Genomic DNA, 16037 nt, shown 5'->3' with positions numbered 1-16037 from the left:
AGAGCGCTTCTCTGTGTTGGTTCTGGAGTGTGGAAAGTCGTATTGTGTGAACATCTGCCAGTAATTGAGGGCCCCTGTTGAGACGGACAGGCTGATTACAGCGTGTCTTCGTCCTCATTTCCTCGCCGTGACAGGCGACTGTCGCCGTCCAATACTCTTGCGTAGGCAGAATCCTGAGTGTCGTTCGAGCAAACACGCAGCTACTTGCTGCTCATGGTTCTGTTCACCTGAAAGTCTGTGGCAGACAAAGGTCCACAAACCAGTTGGTTGGGAGGTTCTTACCTCTCTGCTCTTCTGCATGTCAACCATGAGTCCAACAGAGCGATAGGATATGATGTGACTTAATGAAAGAGTGTAGGTGAACAAGACCAGTTTCTGTTGCTGCTCATGTTTAGAGAAGGTCCACCCGGTGGTCTCGTGAGTCGGACCAATGTTCCTGGTTCATCAGGAGAAACTCGTATTAGTGTCCTGATGAAGTCCCTGGACAACATCATCAGATCATCATTTAGCAACAGCTAATATGTAGCTATGTAAATAAGTAATTTGTATTTATATAGTACTTTTCCAGACCAGGGTCACAAAGCGCTTAAACAATCAAAACAATATTCAATAAAGTATATACTTTAAAGGTCAAGATAATACTGAGAACAACACAGGAGTTCCAGAAAATCAAGGAAAAGCCTGAACAAATAATGTCTTAAGATGTTTCTTGAAGGAGTCATTAGATCATCAAACACAGCGGGAGAAGATCGTTCCAGGACAGTAGCTTTGTTTCTGGTTATGGCTACATTCAAGAAACCCTGGTTTCACTCGGATTTCACCAAGTAGGTAACCATAGAAACTGGAACACGTCTCCTTAGCCACCAATGTTGGTGACTTTTTTGTCTTGTTCAACCCCGAGACTTATACTGTTGGTTTCAAGGGTGAACACGATAAACATAAAAATCACTTCAAACTAGTGTTAATGCGATGAAGGAGATCAACGAAGGAAAGGAAAGTAGGTCGAGAGTTGATATGAGATACAACGGAGATATGCAGGAGAGCAATATGAACATGACACTATGACTGATGAAGCTCAGATCGTGTGACTGATGTGCTCAGATCTTCATCCATGTTCCGATATTAAAGGGCAACTAATGTGAAAACCCAACTCTCCTGACTCACACATGTTTCAAATGTTGAATCTTCCTCTCCAAAGATGCAGTAAGTTCTTCATCATGACCATGTTTTCTACTTATTACTTTATAAAGTAGCTCTGAAATCTGGGCGAACGAGAGGTTACGAGAGTGGAGTCAGATGTTCAGTCAGAGAAGGCCGGAGTCGTCGTGAAATAACGATCACTTTATTAAATCCATTTTTCTTTTTATCCAAGTTCAAGTCTCATTAAACCCAAGTGAAGACAAACACACACCCCAGTTCAAACCTACGACACAGTGAGAAGAGAACAACTAAACTTCTTTTTGGGCGGACAGCAGATGACCAGATGCGGATGGCTGGACACGTGTTAAGACAAGTTTGACGTAAACCAGCAAAGCAGACTCGTGTCGCGACGCGTCTCTCTACTGAATAAGGCTGTTGGCTGAGGAACTCCTTCGACTTTGGTTCGGAGCCGACGGGACACGGAACAGAGACGCGGGACATTCACATGGAAACATAGCTTTTTTTTTTTTTTTTCCCTTCCATTTTTTTTGTACAACAAAATAAATCCTCTGAACCGGCGCGGCTGGTGTCGTTAATCGTATTCCTCGTACTCGGGATCCATGCTCTCGCCCTGGTAGTAGGTGTGCTGGGCCGAGTAGGACCTCGTCTTCACCGAGCAGTTGGTGTCCATCAGGATGGCCTGAAAGGGGGAGAAGACGAAGCGTGAACCGTGGGACGACCTGAGGGCGAAGATGGCGCCCATGATGACCATATTAGTCATGATGTGGTGGAGGTACATGTTTCTCTGGTGAAGGCAATGAATGACGGTTGTGTGTTTGACTGCAGCTCTTACGACTTTCTCTTCCTGTCCTGGAGGACTTCGGAGGAAGAAGCACAGAGGAGCGAACAAGATATCCACGACTCCGATGATGGTCATCAGCCAGGGGAAGCCGATGCTTTCGTCGATGGACCCTCCGATGGACGGACCTGCGCCGAACGACAGTCGCAGGAACTTCTTGAGAAACCTACTTCACCGACGACTATACAAGACTCACCGATGGCGTAGCCCATGCAAAAAGCCACGTCAGCGATGGCGTATACGCTCCCGTAGACGGAGACGTGCCTCAAGTCCACCAGGTATCCCATAATAGGCATCATGGAGGAGTCGACCATACCTGCAGCAGTGCGAGGTGGTCAGTCCTATAATGTGTGATCCACGTCCGGGACAGAGACCTACTCACCGATGGCAAAACCGACGCCGAAATTTGGAATGATCAGTCCGTAGATGCTCTTGGCGAACGGAACCTGCAACAGACGGGTCACAGATGGAAAGAAAAAACTTATTGTCAAGTAAGATAAACTAGAACAAGGGTGGGCAATTAAGTTTCCTCTGGGGCCACATCATATACTGTGACTGATGTGAGGGGCCGTCAATCCAAATGAGAGGAACTCAGAGTTAAAATATGACAGAAAAACTTTGAAAAAACAAAGCAAGTAAGAATAGAAAAGAAAGAAATATCAACATAAAATAAACCTGGCTATGTCGAAACACTTTTTTTAAACCTTTCATGTAAAAGAAACTGATGGGAAAATAACTTTTTCCTCTAAATATGATTTGATGGGCAAGAAATTTTAATTTTCAAGTAAGAACCAAAAAAATCAGAAACGAAAAAAAATATATATATATATTTAGAGTCAATACAATAATAAACGCAATATTAAATTGAAAGCTGTCGGTCTATGTTCTACTCTCACCTCTTGAATCGCATGAATACAGTCAAAGGGCCACACTTTGCCCAGGTGTGAACTAGAAGGTCCTTAGATACAATCTTTATGCAATCCAGGTTATGGGTCGAACCACATGCACATTAACAAAACTGTAACAGGAAGTTTAGATCGATCTGTCTTAGTCATCTCTGATGGGATAGTTTGATGAAGTAGAACAACATAAGTTTGACTCGTTTTACATCTGTTTAATTGTTGACATCTATAGTACTGGTGCTGTTTCCTAAATCGTGCACTTCTCCAAGTGCACTGGTTTACAGTACACTGTAAGACTGTAAGTAGTTCTGTCTCAAATCAAACTCTGCTGCTACACACTTACAGGAAATGACTCGACAGCTTCTTCTTCTACTACTTTTTAACACTGATTGTAACCAGTCGTTGAAACACTATCACTGACACTTGACAACACTTTTCTACAATTGAAACAAATTATTAAGTTGTGTTTCATTGTGTTATTACTGTTGTTGTGTTGTTTTGTGCATACATTTGTGTTTTCTCGAGACATTTACGTCAGTATCTGCTCCGAAGACGTGTCGTCAGTGACGTCGCTTCAGTTTAGCTTCAGTTTAGCTTCAGTTTAGCTTCAGTTTAGCTTCAGTTTAGCTTCAGTTTAGCTTCATCTACGTCACTAAGATGGAGGACGCTAAGGGTGGAAAGTGTCCATCGATCCACACTCAATTTAATGGCCGTTCAAGTGCACCAATTGAGTGCTCATTGTGCACTACATTTTCGCACACTGCTCATCAGGACGCACTTATGCACACAAAATATCAAGTGTAAGTGCAGAAGTGCGTGATTCCGGACACAGCCTGGCATTATCACGGGTCATCGATGATGATAATGCAACATTAATCCAATCGGATCCAGTATTGTTTCAGGACGGAGCTTCACACGGAGGGTTTGTACTCACACAAATCACACTGACTCCGACGAGCACCATTCCGATGAGAGCACAGAGCCACCTGTGGAGGGAGAAAAGTGCTGAGTCATCGAGGAAAAGGGCAGCTCTGCCAAGCGCTCTGTGATGAAGTCCTACTTTAGAAAACATTAAGTTAATAGACAGACTTCTGTACTCATGACAAGTGTGAGCATATTCCCTTATTTTAAGGTTTTAACATTTAACATTTAACTGCCGAATCTCCGGGTCCTCTGTGCTGCTGTGATGGACACGGTTACACTGGAAACTAATTTTGAGGGTCGGAAATCAAACCCGAAAGAGAGAGAGAGAGAGTGTGTGTGTGGATGAGCGAGAGACAGATAAGACTAATTTCCCTTTTCACCTTCCCATCTTGTGAGCCATCGTTCCAAAGATGTTGGTCCCAATAAGGTAGGAGATAGACGCTGGGAGGAAGGCGACTCCTGCGACACACACACACACGCACACGCACACACACACACACAGTGCAGGTGAGATAAGAAGATCTCTATCGGTGCTTCATCACTCGTCGACTATTGTCTGTAATGAAGACTCGTGCGTCCACCTGCCGGCGGCGAGCTTCCTAATATCCTGTTTCACCTTTTTATCTGACTTCAAATACAGCCGAGCGCACGGACAAACTAATAAGCGGCTGTAAAAGTAGAAAAAAACATCCTGCCGCAGGAACAACCGGAGACCAGTAGGGAGGCGACAGTGAGTGGGTTTCAACGGAGATCTGAGAAACAAGCATCTGCTAATCCCTCTCTTTAGTGAATTATTTTAAATGTTAAGATGAAAATATTAGTCTAAAAAATTCTACAGAGCTCCTGAAAGGACATGGGAGAAGAAGAAGAAAATATCCTTTTAAATAAACTGAACTGAACTGAATCTGAAGAAGTTAACAAGTTAAAATGGATCATTTTAGCGACGATGTTCCGATGAGGAAATATCACAAAAGAACTCTTGTTGATGAACATTGTCTGCTTCAGGCGTCGCTCACGTATGTAATACTATTTAATCTCTTTAGGGACGATTTGATTTCCTTGTACTTGAGCTGAAGCTCGTAGTAAAAGTCAATGATACGCTTTATTGCCGGAACAGTAAACACATTAAACCGCAATGCAAACACGGAAAACGCTCACTATAAAAAAAACTAATTAAAACCTCCTCGAGAACTTTAATAACCTCATAAGATGTTTTCAACCCTAGTGCGGCCCACCGGGTCAAGGTGACCCGACTTCCACCACTGCATATGTATTTCTGGGGAGGTCGTTCACCTCGACCCAGAGGCGACTTCACCCAATCCTTTTTAACTTCTTCAACTGACTTTTCTGGTTGAAAACAGACATTTTACCAGGAAGAGGGAGTATATCTTGGTCTTGAGTAGAGTGAAGTAAAACATTTGACTTGATCAGTTTGCTCTAATCTGTGTTAGGAGCAGGTGTGTGGACCATCACAGGTCCGGTGCAAACACAGAGGGATAATCTTCATAGATACCTAACTGCCACTTCCGGGCACACATGGTCTCCATCATCCAGATGGGAAGCGTCGGCTCCATCATGGCGATGGCCATGTTTCCGAAGCAGATGGCACCTGAGGAAAGATGGAAGCTCTCAGTGTTCAAGTGATCTCACGGTGGCGCTCTTCAGACGGGAACACTCACCGGCTGCGATCAGAATGTACGGATCCTTCATGAGCGTCAGCAACGGCGTCCCTTTCTGGCTCTGTTGAGAGAAAACAGGATGAGCCACTGAAAGGTTTTTGAGAGAAGATAAAACCATTGCAGAAGTGAGAGACACTTCAGGACATGTGATATTTTCTCAAGATCTTTTTTATTAATTATTATTTTTTAACGTTTCTAAATCTTTTTAACTTCCTGAGATCCTTTCTATCTACTTGTGATCCATTAAAATTCTCAAGCTTTTTTAAATATCAATATCTTTTTTAACTTCCCAAGTTTTTTAAAACTTCTCAAGTTCTTTTTTTAACTTCCTAAGATCTTTTCTAATTTCACAAGATCTTTTTTTTTTACTTCTCAAGACTTCTGAGATATTTTCTAATAAGTTTTTAACATTTCGAGATCTATTTTGACATCTCATTTTTAGCTTTCCAAGAAGTCTTGACTTCTCTTGTTCCTTTTTGTCATCTAAAGATATTTTCTAACTTCCTGAGATCTTATTTTAATTTCTCGAGATTTTTTTTCATAACTTCCCGAGATCTTTTCTAACTACTTATGATCTTTTTAAGTTATTTGTTCTTCTTCTTAGTGTCTTTGTATTTTGTCATGCAGTTCACCTCCACACCAGAGGGGGCGCTCTGTAAAGGACTCACCTCTGGTTCCACTTTGGTGGGCTGAAGCACAAAGAGCTGCAAAGCTGCGGAGACAGAAGTGACCTGATGAACCTAAAGCCACCTAGAGTCTGGAGTCTGCAGTTTCAACAGTACCTCCATCGAACAGGGCGAGGAAGGCCAGGATGAGGAACGGCGCCGTCTTCCCCACAAACTCGTACATCACGCTCCCGAACGGCGGTCCCACTGTGGCGACACAAATCAAAGTCAGCGCCGCAGGTCACCAGCAGGTGTCGCTACACTTAACCAGACGGTAGTTTTCGTTCGGATGGAAAAGAAAAAATACAAACCCAGCACGCCCATGGCCAGGCCGCCCAGGGCGATCCCGATGGCGTGACCCCTTTCCTCGTCGTCCGTGTACACGCTCGCCAGCATTCCCATCCCTGACGGGAAAAACACACCATTTTAAATATTTTAATGTAACACATTGTCCAGCAGGGGGCGCCCTCCGCACTCACCCGCCACGGAGGAACAGGAGGAGCCGACTCCCTGCAGGGACCGGGCCAGGAATAGCAGTGTGTAGCTGGACGAGAAGGCGAACACTTGAGGACGGAGAAGAGCGGACGTTAAAAAATATATATAAAAAATGGCGTCTGGACACGTCGGAACTCACTGATGGTCGACAGGAACATGATGCAGAAGCCGATGAAGATCGGAAGCTGGTATCCGATCCTGCAGGCGTCGAAGAAAGGGTTCGTTAGAACGTCGCAACTTTTTTTCTAAAGTCCCTTTTCGTGTCCACGGCCCTTGGTAGCTGGGACCAAACTATGATCTAGTCAACTGAACTTATTTTTATATATAATTGTGTAGCCATTAGCACAGTGATGCTAGCTAGCTGTTGCTAAACGTCCCTGAGAGTCGAGGTTATTTCCGTTGTGTCTCCTGATGAGACTGTATAAAGGTGGTTGTCGGTTCAAATCTCACGGTGCAGATCTGTTTCTTTAACCGCCTCGAAGACGACGTGTCTTCGTGTCCACGGTCCTTGACGACCGAAAGATGTTGTCGCCACCACCCGCGTAAGCTGAACTCTTTTTAAATATATTTTTAGTGTAGCCATTAGCACAGTGATGCTAGCTAGCGTCGAGGTTATTTCCGTTGTGTCTCCATGATGAGACTGTATAAAGGTGGTTGTCGGTTCAAATCTCACGGTGCAGATCTGTTTCTTTAACCGTCTCGAAGACGACGTGTCTTCGTGTCCACGGTCCTTGACGACTGAAAGATGTTTTTTAGTGTAGCCATTAGCACAGTGATGCTAGCTAGCTGTTGCTAAACGTCCCTGAGTGTCGAGGTTATTTCCATTGTGTCTCCTGATGAGACTGTATAAAGGTGGTTGTCGGTTCAAATCTCACGCAGATCTGTTTCTTTAACCGTCTCGAAGACGACGTGTCTTCGTGTCCACGGTCCTTGACGACCGGAAGCTGACGTGGGTTGGTGGAGGTGGCGACAGCATCATTCGGTCGTCGAGAGGCTGAAAAAGCCGGCGCGTTGTTTGGCGTCACGCTCCACTTGAGTCGTCCTCAAGAGAAGGTGACTCGGTAATGAGACGCTCTTCGTTGTCTCGCCACCTCAGTGCCTCTGACACACTAATGAGCACCTTTCATCGCCGCTGTCGTCACGACCACGAGCGCTCGCCGTCAGCTCTTAGTCACCGGTGACTAAGAGGAACAGTGACGTATGTATATATATACATATATATATATATATGTATATATATACATTTATACATGTATATATGTCAGTGATGTCGGAATACTGAAGGGTTTGAATTCAACATTTCTTAGCCTGAAACTTTCATTGATTTTTTACATTGAAACGTCGTTGTTTTTCAAAAGGAATGAATTAAAACGAACAAATAAAAGATAAATAGAATTTAGACATTTTATTGTTGAATTATTGTAATAAGTTCTTATTCTATGTTTGTATTTGTTTAGGTCTTTGTGTTATTTCCTTTGATCTATGCTCTTTATATTTGCACTTTTTCATCTCTTTGCACTTTGTTCTTTTTATTTGCACTTTGTTCTTGTCCTTGCTTTTCATGATACTTCTGTAGTTTCTATCGTCTGCTGTGAACTCTTGCCCCGAATCATCGTCATCATCAAACTCTATGAAAACTCATCCACCATTTATTTTATTTTGAAAATATTTGTAGCCTCTAAATATAATGTAAATGTGTTTGCACTTTTATACCATCATTTTTATATTGGATTTTAAAGGCTATGTTTTAAAAAATATTGAATTCAAAAAATATATTTTTGAATTAGTGGAGTTAGAATATCAAACTGAATATGCCAAAAATATGATTCATTTTGAAAATGTTTATTTTCTTTAATTAAATCATTTAAAAAACGATTGAATTTCAATAAAACAATTCAGAGTTACGACATATGAAATGTTAAAATAAAGCGTTCCAACGTTGCTGATATTCTTCCTTAGAAAACAAAACAAGGACGAACAAAACGCTGCATCTCTTCAACGTCCATCATTCTTCTCGCTGATCCGTCAAAAGTCAATCCAATGAAAGGACGTCGTACACATGCCAGGCCTGTGACGCTCTCACGAAAAACAGACAAGAAGGCGTGACGAGAAAAACCTTGTTTCCTGTTTTCGTCCAATTATTCTTCACGATTCTTTATGGTTAATGTCAAATAATGACATATTCCAAAATTGTAGGAAACCTCATTGGTTTATTACAATATGAAGCTGGACTCACTGGTGACAGTTGCAGAGAGTATCCATCCATCCATCCATCCATCCGTCCGTCCGTCCGTCCATCCATCCATCCATCCATCCATCCATCCATCCATCCATCCATCCATCCATCCATCCATCCTTCCATGCATCCATCCATCCATCCATCCATCCATCCATCCATCCATCCATCCATGCATCCATCCATCCATCCATCCATCCATCTATCCATCCATGCATCCATGCATCCATCCATCCATCCATCCATGCATCCATCCATCCATCCATCCATCCATCCATCCATCCATCCATCCATCCATCCATCCATCCATCCATCCATCCATCCATCCATCCATCCATCCATGCATCCATCCATCCATCCATCCATCCATCCATCCATCAAATGAACCATTATTACATTTATCATGTACGTTGCTTCTCTGTTTTCAACATTAGCTCAAACATTGTCAACTTTTAAAAATGTTCTTGTTCGTGTTCAAGTGAATTGAGTCGTTAAATAAACTTCTCAGGAATAAAACACAGCAAAGAATGGCCAGAAGGACACATGTGACCCTTTCTGTGTATTTGTTCAACTCATAACGTCAGAGAACAGCAATAAAACAACAATCTATACAATCTTGCTCTTCGTACCTTTCATGTTTTCATTTAAAATTGAATTCTTATATTTCAAAGTAAATACTTTGTTTCTAATTCTTTTTAGAGAAACTCACATTTATCTTGAATTATCTTGCGATAAAATGTGATTATTTAAATTATATATATATATATTTATATAAATAATGTGATATTTGAATGACATTTTCCGCCCGTGTCTGTAACAACTTAATCACAGTCGTGGCTCAGTCTCAAAATCAAATGTTTGTCCAGCGATGAGCTATGAAGTCATCAGGGTTTAAGATAAGATAAGAAACGGGGATGATGGATGTTAACAATTAGAGAAAAGCTGGTTGTTTGACGAAGGAGGATAATTAAAATAAATTGAGCCTCAAAGAATCACATTTAATTGGACGGATAGATGAATATACTTATTTTATTTGATACTCCTGATCCAAGATATAAAACATGTTTATGATTCAAAATCATACATTTGTTGTTAAATGAAACCCCGGAGACGGAACTCTGGTCTAACAGGTTCCATCCTGGGGACGACGGACCTCACATGCTCCTCCTAAACCTCATGAACACGATGATCTTTGAATGAACACGTGTCGCTGACATTTGAGCGAACAGACGCAGTCATCCATCAGGAGCGTCCGAGCGTGAGCGCTCGCTCGCACACTAATCAGGAAACTGCGCCGGCTCCGTCGCAGACGTCGGCGGGGTCTGCGCAGGATGTGACCCCTGATGCCCGGCGATAACGCTCCGACCTCGGAACATTTAGAGCCGCGTTCTGACCCCCCGAGGCTCCGGAGCAGAGCGCCACACTCTGGCCTTTATCATCCCAGATCCAATCACTGCCTCGACCCTGTTCTGATGTCAGATCGGACCAGAGATCGAGCGACGCTTTCCCGACTCCGAGAGGGTTTTTCTGTTTCCTGCCGTCGCCGCCGTCACACGACCAGTGGATCTCGGTTTTGCTTCTTCTTCTTCTGCGGGCGTGTGCGGTTCAAACCATAGTGACGGCGTTACTGCCTCCATGAATACGATAGAGCAGTAACACGGTGATTTATTCCAACTGCAGATCAACTTCAACCACATAACTTAGCGGGAGACACTAATTACTGCGTCCTCCTTACTCAGCAATGAACTCCCATGATGCCTTTCTACTCACTGATCTATCTAGTGACGGACTATGGCTACAGTACTGTATTGAAATTCTAAGTCTAAGGTAAGGTTAGGTAGAACTTTATTGATCCCTCAGCAGGTCTCCTTCGGGAAATTGTTTTTTTCCAATTAGCCACGGCAAATACAGCAATTTTTCATAAAAAATAAATAAGAATAAAATAATAGCAAGCAGAGAAATAAAGAGAAAGAACAAGATGATACAATCTAAGTCTAAAGATAAAGATAAAGAACATAGATCAAAGAAAAACAACAAAGACAAAGGGTACAAAGACTAACATAGAACAGAACATCCAGATACTCTCACTCCACTCCTGCCCCAAAACTCAGAATTGTACAATTTAATAGCCCGAGGAATGAATGAGTCCCTGAGTCTATTTGTTTTGCACATGGGAAGGCGCATTCGTGTACTCATTCTGCTTCTCTGCTAACTGATGTAGCGATTTCAGGAGATTAACAGCTGCGACTGGTTGGCTGGGCGGCAAAGCATTATGGGATCTGTCAGGTTGAGAGGGATGGAACCTAATATGTGATGATAAATGTTTTCAAAGAACCCCCCTTACCCTAATAAATGAGACACCACTGCATATGGTAACTACTGAGACGGTTGACTCACCTGTTGGTCAGCGGGCCGATGAAGGGGTTGGTGATCAGCTGCACGGTGGCCTTGGAGGCAAACAACATCCCCACCTTGACGTTCTCGTTGATGAGCCGCTTGCTGGAGTGCGGGCAGTCCGAGCCGTTCAGGAGCGACGCCGCGGCGGTGGCGGCGGCGGCAAGGGTCGTGCCGACGCTCTCCGTGGGCTGGACGCTGGCGTTGTAGCCGGACACTAGGACCGAGTTGTCGTAGAGGGACACGATGCTCTGGAAGGCGGCGGGTTGCTCGGGCAGTGAGGCGGGCGTGCTGACGATGGCGGTCTCGTCCATGTTGTACAGGTAACTGGGAATGATGGGAACTGAGAAGGGAAGGTCATGTGACAGTTAATCAATGTATGTCTATATATTTATTGAATTATTTCTCTTCAAGACGCAGTATGTTCCTCATCATGACCACAGTTTGAACTTCATAAAGTTCGTCTGAAATCTCAGCAAACGAGAGGTTACGAGAGTCCATTATGACTTAATAATGGCTTCACTCCTCCTCCAGCCAGCTGTAATCACACCCCGCTCTGTTTATACAATGAGTCCCTTGGAGGCTGATACATGATGCGTAATGACAAACCTGGATGTTTGACCAATCACAGCAGAGTGGGCGTGGTTATGGTAAACTATGTGTTCGGTGGGCGGGGCTTATTATCATTTTCTAATGATAGTTTTGTACAAACACACACTGATGATACAATAGAGTCCAACATCTATTGAACACGCACTTAAATCAACACATTAGTTGAACTTGAAGTAACTTAATTGAATGGTGACATGTCAATCAAACTCAAGCGACATTGGCTCCGCCCCCTTCTCTGTCTCAGCTCTATAGAGTCTGAAGAAAACGATGTCATCACGGTATCGACCAAAGAATGAACAGAAATAATGGATCGATCATTAGAATTAATCTGGGACTTTAAGTACGTATGGCAGAGGAAGTCACTCAAAGCGGTCTAAAGATGTATTAACACAACGCCAACACAAAAGTGTAACTACACATACAACTAGTTAAAACGTAACTAGAAACATAGGAGCAATTGAGGCTCAACATCTCTTGTAACACAAGTGTCAGTTGTTTAGCATTTCCCAGGTTAGCAGAGATGCTGCTCTTTGTTTGGTTTAGTTTTTGTTAACATGCTAATAAAAATCCCACATTGGGGAGTTAGCTATTGAAGTGTCATGATGGATTGATAGAATTGTTGCAAGCTAGCTAACAGCTACATCAATCCATTCTGTAAGTCCTCTAGTCGCCTCCTGGACTGTCGACAGGATCTCAAAGCGTCTCTGGTCTCAGGATGAGTGACCATGTGACACGAGGACCACAAGAGTCCAGAGCTGCAGACTGTGTTCTGCTGTGGATCTGTGGAGATCTGAGCTGGTCCTCTGCTGATGAGCAGCAATGCTAGCTGTTGCTACGACTGTTGCGAGGACTCGCTGGTACGAGTGTGACTGTAAAAACATGAGACATGTGGACGTGACAGACGAGGTTCTCTGCAGCTGGACTCGTTGGTCGGCAGACGCCGAGATTCAATTGAGGAGCAGCGGCAGACGTCTGAATACTTTGGATGGTCTGATGGAGGAAGAAGCTCCGCCGGCTTCATCTCTGCTGCTGCTTATCACTGATCTAATCCGGCCAATCATCTCATAATCACATGACCCACAGCTGTCCAGAACATGAACACTTTTTATGACCGTTCTGATCCTGGACTCAAGACTGCTGAGTCATCATCATCACTTTGATCTTCATCAATATAATCTCCATTATCATCATCACTTTGATATTAATCAATATAATCTCAATTATCATCATTAATATAATCTCAATATTCATCATCACTTTGATCTTCATCAAAATAATCTCAATTATCATCATCAATTTGATCTTCATCAATATAATCTCAATTATCATCATCATCACTTTGATCTTCATCAATATCATCTCAATATTTATCATCACTTTGATCTTCATCAATATCATCTCAATATTTATCATCACTTTGATCTTCATCAATATAATCTCAATAAATTACTTTGATCTTCATTAGCTTCTTTATCAATAGTATCTTCATTATTATCATCGGTCCCAACTTCATCATCATCATCACCATCATCATCTTCATCATTGTCATCATCATCATCATATTCATCATCATCATCATCGTCATCATCATCATCATCATCACCATCATCAACGTCATCATCATCATCATCACCATCATCATCACCATCATCATCATCATCATCATCATCATCATCATCATCATCTTCACCATCACCATCATCATCTTCATCATTGTCATCATCATCATTATCTTCATCTTCATCATCATCATCATGATTATCTTCTTCGTCATCGTCATCACCATCACCATCATCATCATCATCATCATCACCATCACCATCATCATCAACATCGTCATCGTCATCATCATCATCATCATCATCATCATCATCATCACCATCATCATAACCATTATCATCATCTTCTTCATCATTTTAATCTTCTTCATCATCATTATCATCATAATCATCATCATCACCATCATCACCATCATCATAGTCATCATCGTCATCATCATCATCATCATCGTCATCATCACAATCTTCCTTATCATCACCATCATCATCATCACCTTCACCATCATCATCATAACCATCATTCTAACCAATATTATCATCATCATCATCTTCAGCATTATAATCTTCTTTGTCATCATCATCATCATCATCGTCGTCATCGTCATCATCGTCATCACCATCATCATCATCTTCATCATTATACTCATCATCATCATCATCATCACCATCTTCATCATCATCATCATCATCATCATCATCATCATAACCATCATGATCATATTTTCTATTAAATCATATTTTGTATATAAAAAAGGTAACAATACTTTTGTTAGTTTTTTCCTTCACTTCATTGACACCAATAACTAGTAAAAGTTTCATTAACTAGCTCCACATTGTTACTGAGTTATGTGTTTAACGAGCGTTTAAATCTACATTTAGAATCAAATCAATGAGATAATATTGACTTTAAATGTGATAAGATGTTTTACTGCTCTGTTGTTAAACTTTATTACACTAAAGTCTCTTCCAGGGACAACAGATTCAAACGTTACTTCTAAAGCAGACAAATGAATCCAGAATAAAAAAGAACTTTTCTCCTCCAACCAGAAACTCCGGAGCCACCTGTGGCGTCACTCACCGACCACCGTCAGCAGCATGTTGTCCAGCAGCAGAGCCACGAACACGATGAACAGGATCAGCTTCCTCGACTGTCGCTCCTCCCGCAGCCACTGCAGCAGGTTCAGCTGCCGGAGCGAGTCCAGTCTCCCCATCGTGGCGCTCCGACACCGGCCTGAGTCCGTCCCGAGTCACGGGTGCGAGTGAGCGGAACCGAGGGGCTCACCTGGGGTCCAGCGGCGGATGGGTGAGGAGGAGGGCGTGAGGAGGAGAGAGGGAGGAGGGGGGAGGGTGGAGACTTAAGAGGAGAGGTGAGCGAGGGAGGAGAGGAGGAGAGGAGGAGGAGAGGAGAGGAGAAGAGGAGGAGAGGAGGAGGAGAGGAGAGGAGGAGAGGAGGAGAGGAGGAGAGGATCGCAGGATGGATTGTTTTAGAGATTATTTAAAGAAGAGTTGAGAAGAAACAACCGAATAAAGGGAAGATAAATGAAAGATACCAGGAGGAGGAAGGAAACTCTAGACTGTGTATTTGACAGAGTTATATTTCCACAGAGAAACATGTGAAAAACCGATAAAAAACCATCAACAATTAACGAATTACATGTTTCTGCGCTCAGTTCAACGCGGGTGCGACACCGCCATCTAGTGGCGAGAGTTTGTTGATGCACCATTTCACACCTGCAATATTTTATTTATATTTGTAAAAAAAAAGAAAAGTAACTCTAAGTGATGTTTTCCTTGTGAAAGAAACTCGTCTAAACATCAGAGTAATTATTTGCGGGCTTTTCCTTGATTTTCTGGAACTCCTGTTGTGTTATCAGTTTTATCTTGATCTTTAAATTATAATTTAAATTATATACTTTATTGAATATTGTTTTGATTGTTTAAGCGCTATACAAATAAAAATAACTTACTTACTTACTTACTATTTGGGTGAGTGTGAAGAGCCACTTCAACAAATAAAAAATATATAATTTACAATGAAAACAAACGTGCGGTACTAGTGTTAATTCTAACTGTGACGTCATCCGATCCAGGATTTGTTTTTGTCACGGTCGACCTGCTCGGTGGTTATATTAGTTTTGTTAGATTTACGAGTTAAAAAAAACAACCTACCTTTGCAATTTGTCGTGAGTTTTCTGGAGAGACAGCGCCACCATGCGTTCAGAGCTATTGCAGTGGTCAGGAGAAAGCGTCTCTGGTCACGTGATTGCCCTCCATTATCAAATGGTTTATCCAAACATTCATTATATATACATACATATATATATTTGAAAATTAAATAAAAATAATATATTTATATAAATATTATATTTGTGTAATTTTCCCAATATATCCAAGTATAGTTTTATTGTCAAAAATCACAACTTTATTCATTTTAAATTTAAAAAGTTCACGTTTTAGTTTAATTGTCAAGCCGTGGTCTCGACTGAAGATCACAGCCAGTGATCGGTTTATTTACTATCGTCGCTGCTCTCGGTCCCTTAAGCGATTGACTTACTTTGTCATCTCCAGAGGG

The 16037-nt window shown here is 42.2% G+C and overlaps 1 protein-coding gene across 1 annotated transcript; it reads right to left on the bottom strand.

Moving 5' to 3' along the window:
• Positions 1–1335: 1335 nt before the first annotated feature.
• slc18a2 (solute carrier family 18 member 2) lies at positions 1336–14777 on the bottom strand. The gene is made up of 15 exons (XM_087802521.1): positions 14544–14777; positions 11298–11637; positions 6804–6862; positions 6649–6732; positions 6481–6573; positions 6287–6376; positions 6173–6216; positions 5505–5565; positions 5339–5434; positions 4206–4284; positions 3836–3887; positions 2382–2445; positions 2196–2315; positions 1994–2127; positions 1336–1840 (listed from the first exon to the last, which is right to left on the bottom strand). The coding sequence occupies exons 1-15, from the start codon at positions 14674–14676 to the stop codon at positions 1733–1735; spliced, it is 1557 nt and encodes a 518-aa protein (XP_087658647.1). The 5' UTR covers positions 14677–14777; the 3' UTR covers positions 1336–1732.
• Positions 14778–16037: the final 1260 nt, after the last annotated feature.

The sequence above is a fragment of the Callionymus lyra genome, chromosome 11, assembly GCF_982586985.1.
Source record: "Callionymus lyra chromosome 11, fCalLyr1.hap1.1, whole genome shotgun sequence".
Taxonomy (NCBI): domain Eukaryota; kingdom Metazoa; phylum Chordata; class Actinopteri; order Syngnathiformes; family Callionymidae; genus Callionymus; species Callionymus lyra.
This window is presented reverse-complemented; position numbering and strand designations above follow the sequence as displayed.